At 53.2% G+C, this 7,929-nt stretch overlaps 4 protein-coding genes across 4 annotated transcripts in view; all 4 read right to left on the bottom strand.

The window, feature by feature from the left end:
* The window catches only part of BJX67DRAFT_376050 (P-loop containing nucleoside triphosphate hydrolase protein), a gene marked incomplete at both ends in the record, with an annotated part of 3,086 nt that extends 959 nt beyond the window's left edge, over positions 1-2,127 (bottom strand). Inside the window, 4 exons of the mRNA XM_071031796.1 lie at positions 265-366; positions 397-1,780; positions 1,833-1,983; positions 2,037-2,127. Coding sequence (XP_070880331.1) covers positions 265-366; positions 397-1,780; positions 1,833-1,983; positions 2,037-2,127 — 1,728 coding nt within the window. The remainder of the gene's footprint in view (positions 1-264; positions 367-396; positions 1,781-1,832; positions 1,984-2,036) is intronic.
* A 1,126-nt stretch (positions 2,128-3,253) lies between these two features.
* BJX67DRAFT_368820 (uncharacterized protein) lies at positions 3,254-4,302 on the bottom strand. The gene has a single exon (XM_071030677.1). The coding sequence runs from the start codon at positions 4,018-4,020 to the stop codon at positions 3,643-3,645; it is 378 nt and encodes a 125-aa protein (XP_070880330.1). The 5' UTR covers positions 4,021-4,302; the 3' UTR covers positions 3,254-3,642.
* Positions 4,303-5,387: 1,085 nt separating this feature from the next.
* On the bottom strand, positions 5,388-6,419 carry BJX67DRAFT_368819 (uncharacterized protein). The gene has a single exon (XM_071030676.1). The coding sequence runs from the start codon at positions 6,276-6,278 to the stop codon at positions 5,811-5,813; it is 468 nt and encodes a 155-aa protein (XP_070880329.1). The 5' UTR covers positions 6,279-6,419; the 3' UTR covers positions 5,388-5,810.
* A 762-nt stretch (positions 6,420-7,181) lies between these two features.
* BJX67DRAFT_386652 (uncharacterized protein) lies at positions 7,182-7,904 on the bottom strand (the record flags this gene model as incomplete). The annotated part of the gene is made up of 1 exon (XM_071034116.1): positions 7,182-7,904. One exon carries the CDS (start codon positions 7,902-7,904, stop codon positions 7,182-7,184), a length of 723 nt encoding a protein of 240 aa, XP_070880328.1.
* Positions 7,905-7,929: the final 25 nt, after the last annotated feature.

The following is a 7,929-nucleotide window of genomic DNA, read 5'->3' as shown; positions in this document are numbered from 1 at the left end:
AATCTCCATAACCTGCACCTGGAGCTGCTCGGCCTCGTCCCATCGGCCTTGGTTCGAATACGTCAACGCTAAGTTGGCCATATTTGTCAGCGTGCGAGGATGATCCCGGGCAAACTTTGTCTTGCTAATCTCCATTACCTGCACCTGGAGCAGCTCCGCCTCGTCCAACCGGCCTTGCTTCCAATACGTCAACGCCAGGTTTGCCATACTCGTCAGCGTGTGAGGATGGTCCACGCCAACCTTCGTCTTCCTCGTCTCCATGACCTGCACCTGGAGCTGCTCTGCCTCATCCCATCGACCCTGGCTCCTATACGTTGATGCTAAGTTCGCCATACTTCTCAGCGTGTCAGGATGGTCCCCGCCAAGCTTTGTATTGCGAGTCTCCATGACCTGCACCTGGAGCCGCTCCGCCCCATCCCATCGGCCCTCTAGGGAATATGCGTGTGCCAAAATTGCAGTGCTCGCAAGGGCTTCTTCAGCCTCGGCACCTAGCAAATCCAATCTCTCCTTATGCGATTTTGATGCCATGTCTTTCGCATCCGCAATATTCCCACTTTCTGACGCGTACCATGCACCTCGGTGGAGTAGTCCAGCCCACCTTAATAGTGGCTCTCGTGCTCCCGGCCGTTGAGACATCGCTGCGCGGACATGAGGAAAGAGCGAGCGGCATCTTTCCCAGTTGTCATATTCACCTGTAGGGAACTCGTTGGATAAATTATGTATAAATCTTTCCCTCCATTGTTCTATTTCTCCATAAGATTTCAGCCATGCGCGCGTAGTTAGTTGCATTAGCCGATGCATAGTAAAGGAAGTGCCACTCTCGTCAACGAAGATAAATGAGTAATTCCTTAGGGTTGTGACATCGTCCTCAAAGTCCGGACCTCCGTCGGATCCAGATTCAGAGGTCTCCCCGTCAGTAGAGTCGTTGGACATTTCTGTCCTTGCTGTGCAGCTGGTTGATGGCTGTCGGCGGATAAGGTCCTCCGGTATCCCTTGCCGATCGAAAAAGCTCATCAGTGAAAGTAGTTCCGCTGCAGAGGGCTTTTCGCGGCGGAGATAGTTGAATGATATTTGCCACGTCATGATAATTGAGTTCTTGGCTTCCCGATCCCGATCAAGGTGACCAGCCTCTCTTTTAAGAAGGTTTATCGCTTCGCTGTCACTCTTCCGGAAGTCTCTCAGGTATTGTGGGACTGAATAGCGACTTCCTCGTTCTCGAATATAGCTAGCCGCCTGGACGATCGCAAGCGGCATACATTCGAGCTCTTCTACTAACTGCTGACTCTCCTGGCCCCCCCCAGTTTGTTTAAGCGTCTTCTGAAGAAGCTCTAGCGCCTCAGATCTTTCCATCGGGTTCACTTGAATAAGATCTGTGTCCTTGACCGTCTTGAGCGCAACCTCTCGGCTCCGACTTGTGATGATTGTAAATCCATTGCAGCTTCTGGGGATGTATTCTACGAGAGGCTTCGTCGGGGCGTTTGACGGCTCCTTTGTTAAAGCTCCCTTCTTTGCCGCTGGAAGTAAACAAAGGAACTGATCATCATCCGCGTTGTCAAGGATACAGATCCATTTCCCTTTCTTCTCATCCCGTAGCCAGTTCTCGACCAGTCGGAATATGTTAGCTTTTGTATCTTGACGTCCAGGTATCTTCAACTGGTCTGCGATGTCCCGGAAACTTTGCTCGAACCGGGCCTCGTTGCTCGCGTGCACCCAAAAAACCCACGTTGCGGCTGACTCGGAGCGGATCTGATATGAGTACTCGATAGCAAGCTGTGACTTTCTTCGAGTTGTGATGTGAGCACCTAGCCAAGCCCTATTCGCTCGACACTTACCCGACACCGCCGAGGCCAACTAGAGCGATTCTTGACCCTGGGACCGAGCTTTTCTTCCGTATCTGACGGAGCAGTGCGTCACGACTAATAAAATCACGGTCGCGCGCGAATGGAACCGTTGATAACGGGCTCGGTGGAGTCTCCGGTCGCTCTAGAGGGGGGCGGCTATTAGTCAGGCGGCTTAATCTTGGTCAGGTTCCCTACCTGGGGGCAGATGGAATTCAGCGTGGATTGAGCCACTGTTATCTCCAACTTGGAGCCCATGATTGCTGCCAGGAAATGATATGGATGCCATGATGGATGCAAGTGCCTTGCGTGTGGCTCATCACAAGAACCACCGTTGGACTTCCACGAGCTGAAAGGAGGGGTGTCCTCAGCCGCTCGTCACGTGACTCCAAGATCGAGTCAGCCCATGCGGACTCAGAGTTCCACAGAATTGAAAGAGCCCTTCAGCAGGTCTATCAAAGCGTGGAATTTATACGCGAACTGGATTGACGGATAGTTTTGTTCATGTCGGTACAACTGAGGTGGATTACGCGGATGGAATATGCCTGGACGCATGCGATCGCTCAAACTGAAAGTGGCTGAGCTGTTTGTCGTGTTTGCAGTAGCTAGCACGTAATTATAGATCACAGAAGGCCAGGGCAGATCTTTTGCCAAATTGAGATGATTATGGAAGACGTTCTCAATGGTGCCCAGCACAGCCGTCTGATGGGCTGTCCACCAGAGCACGGCCACCTCCATGCGCCGGTGTTCAACGTACTCTTTCGCGCCAAGGATGGACGAAGAAGCAGATGCGACAGAAAGCACAAGAACAGAACCCACGATTGCGAGCCTTTTACCAACGCAAACTCTCTAAGTTTCAATCAAATCAGCTAGTCTTTGTTGATGAGTCCGGCTGTGATAAACGGGTAGGCTATAGGCGAACTGGCTGGGCTCCGCTTGGGGCAACCCCAGTCCAAGTGTCTAAATTTCACCGAGGCCAGCGGTATCATATATTGCCGGCGTATGCTCAAGATGGTATCATGCTGTCTCGTATCTATAGTGGCTCAACCGATGCTGCCCTTTTCGAAGATTTCCTGGAACAGCTTCTTCAGCATTGTGGGAGATTTCCAGCGCCAAAATCTGTGCTTGTTATGGATAATGCTTCCTTTCATCATTCACCGCGAGTTGAACAGTTGTGCTCCAGTGCAGGAGTTAAACTTCTGTACCTGCCACCCTACTCACCAGATTTCAACCCTATTGAGGAATATTTTGCCGAGCTGAAAGGTTATATCAAAAAGGTTTGGCCATTATTTGAACGAAACCCTGATCGAGGCTTTCGTGCCTTCCTCCGGGAATGTGTTTACGATGTTGGTGCGAGACGAGAGAGTGCCGAAGGCCATTTCAGACATGCAGGCATAGAAATACAGGAGATATAATTGGAAGATGGTGAAGGTCATTTGTTTATATAGTCCTTCTATAGATATACAGTAACGCCTTTCGAGCAAGATAATAACGATGCTAAGTAACAGGAATATTCCCTACGCATAGACGGAATGTGAGAAGCCTGCAGGTATGGTTATTCAAGGCCATCATCAGCCAGCGCCCCTGACATTTCACTCCCCCTCGTGTCCCCTTGAAGGCCGGACCACTCAGGGATATCACGAATGAAACGGAGCGCTGTTCCCTCTTTTATGCCCTTAGTGGTAAAAAATCCAGGATTCTGGGCACCCATTATCAGCTCGAGGTCCATGAGATTTTCCAGCACTACTTGACAGGCCTTCCGGATGTCGGCTCTATAGGCCTCCTCCATGGCCCGTCACTCCAACTACTTGCAGTATTTCCTCACAGCTCCAGGCCCTGGGATTACCGAATGGTTGATAGTCGCGGGATGCTGGGGTGACGTTGCCACTCCCGAAGATTCACGTGCTCCCGGTTGTGGCGGCAGCACGTTTATATTAATCGGGTGATAGGGCATATCCACCCCTTGACCCTTTTTGGAGGCTGTCCTTCCTTGGCTTTGTGCGATTAGATCTTTCTGGATATCTTCTGGGACGTCATCATGGCCATCCAATTTACCACCATCCTCAACGTATTCGGTTAGTCTAGTTAGAAATCGGCCGGTAAGTTTGTAATGTCTCTTGTCACAAGGGTTTACCCAACACCAGTCAGAACCCAGGGGGCATGAGCTGACTCTACAACGCATCTGCTCATAAATATGGTTCCAGCATGAAGGCCTTCCTGTTCGCTCTTCTTCATCAGCAATGTAAGCGTCGCCCTCCTTTATTGGGGGGCGCTTTCACACTCCCAAAGAGATTCATGTTTTGGACATGCCGAGTAATAGTGCTTGGGTGGCATTCAGCAGCTTTTGCAATTTGGGCTGGAGGAAGCTCATTGCTCAGGATCATACCTTGTATAAACTCGAGTTTCGACGGAGCTAGGTTAGGAGCCATTTGTGGTGTGGAGGATGATCGACGTGATCCTCCGGAAGGATCATTTTTGGTGGGTTCGTGGGACATGAACACGTGGGAGAAGGATGCGCTTGTATGAATCATTACAACCAATGTAAAATATGCTGAGTCATAGAAACCAGATTACCATCCGATACGACAACCTTGACCAAGGTTGTCGGAACATTTTACGAAAGAGGTTTAGCCTATCACGTGATAGGGTTTCGGACAGAGTCAAAGAGTATAAATGTTTGCGCCAGTATTGCCATCTGCTGTACCTCGAGTTCCCGGTCGAATTTGCCAGTATAGTATGTTTCTGGGCACTTGATCTTATCCCATAAGCGTCGAGAGTCTGGCCCTATGATGAGAATTTGGCACCCATCCCGCATCCAGGGCCGGAAGAGTCGCATGGTGTGATCCACGTCTCTCAATGGATGCAGAAACTGGTCGACGGTAGTGGCGGGGAGCCGTACTTGAAGGGCTGTGAGGAGCGCGGCTGTGGCCGATGCTGTTGAATGTGTCATTATTGCACCGGCTATTCCGTAATAACGGCTGTTAAGGAAGATTTCCTTGAGTATTTCGCCCATGGTCGGATAGAGTGGTCAAAGAGAGATGGTTGTGAAGACAGGGAATGACCGCACTTATAGATTGCAATTGAATGCCGGCTGAAGTGGGATTGCGTGACGGCCATTTGCAGACATATTCCGTACCGTACCGTACCCACGCCTGCGCCCCCCTCGACATGGCTCGGAGGGAGTTGTAGAACAGACTACGACATACAATTCCCTTCGCAGGCTTGTGATTTGTCCTAGACATTGCCCAGACAGACCGGCCCTTCCTACTCCGCGAGCAAAACATCACAAGCTTACGTTGCCTTCATTCCAGGGCGTTTGAAACCCCGGTGAGTTATGGACAGGTGCAGCAGGTCATCATCTTCGTTCCCGCATGCAGTGCGAGTTAAAAATTCAATCAATGCACCGACAGTCTTACAACGCATACTGTACCAGGGCCGCTACAGTGGGTGGTGAAACAACACTGTCCAAGTTCCAGCTGCAATAGCGCAAATGTTTAACCCGCAGGATATCCCGCCCGTGAGATTGCTGTATCGTATGTGTCCGCCAATAACTTACACAGCCACCGTGGGAAAGTGGCATGAGAATGTTCAGGGCCTGCAGCACACTTAGCCCGCTTGTAGGTACCTTCCGAAAGCTCCCATCTAGTGTTGGATATCTTTGATTCTATACGGATGCAAGGTCGGACGACACGACCGCGCAGCGACGACCGTCAGTTCGTGCCAGGACGTGGTACCAGTAGGTATAGTTATTGACCAAAGTGGCAGAACTATTCAGTTATTGTGCGCACTAGAGGTACCCTGCCTAGCGAGCAATCGCATTCAGCGTCCAGTGTCAAGACACTTCTTTTTGAACTATCTACTCCTGATCTACGCTACAAGGGCCAGTCTGCTGCCAGGCTGGGATCCAGAAAATCGCACCCTGCCCAAGTCTCCCAAATCCCAGAGTGCCTGTACTCGCTCAGAGAAAGACTTCTACTCATTAGAGTTCAGGACGAACACAGTGTGGTTGTTGCAGTCCTGGGGCTGGTCGACCAAGCTCGCCGAAAACCACAGGTTCTCCCTTGACTGGACAGAGAACTGATACGACGAAACGTCTTGGCCTGGGGAAACAGTGTTCTGGCTCAATCGCGGTGCTTGGCACAGGTCGTCCTGCTTCGAAAGGTAGAGCACATACGGTCCGTGGAGATGGAACAGAACACTGTCCCCTGGCTGGACGTCAAGCGACGGCGGGTGAAAGAGCTGGTCGGTCGACGCGGTCCGATCTTTAGGGGAAGGGAACCCCACGTCGACGACGAACAGCCGAACGGCAGCCGTACCGTCGGTCAGGATGGCGTCAGGAGTTGCCGTGGACGCAGCGCCTGCCGACGGGTGAGGGGCTCGTGAGGCCGTCTGGCTCAACGACGGCAGAGACGTCTCACGCGGAGAATTACCATCCTGCATCGACGATGGGCTGCCGGCCGTGGGGGATGTAGCGGACTCCTGGCCTGGGTCGTGGAGGGGGAGCGTGGATGCCGGCACCGGTTCAGGCCCGGGTTCTGAAGAATTTGCCGACTCGGCCGGTGCATCAGCCGTGACCACAGTGGTTACGGTGATGGTTGGAAGGGCTGTCGTTGTGGATGATGTGTTGGTCCCTGAGCCACCCGCGTTACTGAGGGTTGACGTGACCCAAATTGTCCTGGTATCCATCTTGGAGAACAGCGGGCCGGGAGACGACGGGCCCTGAGCGGCGGTCTCGGTCGTAGCCTGCGAGGTTGGTAGGACACAACTACGCAAGTCCATTAGTTGGATGTCGCTCTCGCGCAATGGGGCTGCATCACCTGAGGGCTAAGTGTGGCTTCCCCGCGAGAAGAAGGACCGCAAGCAAGGTACCTGTGTATGCCATGGTGGATGTCAGCGGTTTTCCCACGGTCCAACCCAACGTCCCCCCGCTGCCGGCTGGGGGGATGGTGGTTGTTATATAGACATCGATGGCAGCGGGTTCTCAGATTGTCGAACTAGCCCCGCTGACGCAGCATTTCGACGACGGCGACACAATTGGAAAGAATCGTGCGCCCTCCGTGGGGTGCTGAGGAGCCAGGGATCGCAAGGAGTCAGGCGCATCGCTACCTGTCACCATTCAACGCTGGAGGATAGGGCTTTCGAGAGCTAACGGATGGTCTCATTCCTGGGCATGGACCGCGGACCGCAGGAGCTAAGTTGCGAAGTCCTCATATATTCCTAATGGTATCTCTTGCGCCGTCGGATAACCGAGTTGTGGAGAACGCATGAACATTCTTCTATATCTAAATACAATGAATATCGAGAGTACAGAGACGTTTTATGTGCAGTCTAGAGAAGTCGGCTTCAGTCTACGATGGGCCGAAAAGCTTGATCGAATCGCACCGAATCCAACGGCTCCTGGAGGATGTCGTAGTCGGTCCAATCCTCGATCGCAAACCGATACGGCGGCAACTGATGGTAAAGGAAAACCTCGAAGAAGTTCGCCGGCACCGACCGGAAGAATGGCACCCGATACTGCTGGAAGACAAACTCCATCGCCGTGAAGTGATCCCTGGTGAGGTCGCGGTAATGAGTCATGCATGAACCCTCCTGTCCGGAAAAGTAGCCCACGCCCTGCGGGAGGAAGCAGAGGACGTTGGCCGAGCCTGCGACCTGCACCAGCTGGTTCCAAGCCCACGCACGCTTGGTCCACTTCAGGACCTTCTCCCTGATTCGTCGCGGGTCCGTGTCGCTGTCACGGAGCTGCGAACAGATCTCCTGGACCGTCTGACCTACAGGATCAGGGTGGCCGCTCTGTTGCAGCTGCTGGCGGTGGGCGTGGAGGAACCATGAGGCAAGCGCCAGGCCGACGCGCGACGCGTGCTCGTTGGTGGCGTGCCAGTCTCCAGCGGCGAAGGCTGCCGCGAGGCCGCACGCGGCCGTGCGGGGGCGGCTGACTTGTTCCGTGCGCATGTGGTGCAGCAGGTGCTTGACTCCGACCAGAGCGGCGGGCGACGCGATGTTGAACACCATCTGCATCAGCCGGTCCGCCTCGGCCCAACCCATTGACTCCTTAGCTAGGGGCATGGCGGACAGCTGCTCCCACGTGGCG

The sequence above is a fragment of the Aspergillus lucknowensis genome (genome assembly GCF_044049455.1).
Source record: "Aspergillus lucknowensis strain CBS 449.75 chromosome Unknown BJX67scaffold_129, whole genome shotgun sequence".
Classification (NCBI taxonomy): Eukaryota; Fungi; Ascomycota; class Eurotiomycetes; order Eurotiales; family Aspergillaceae; genus Aspergillus; species Aspergillus lucknowensis.
This window is presented reverse-complemented; position numbering and strand designations above follow the sequence as displayed.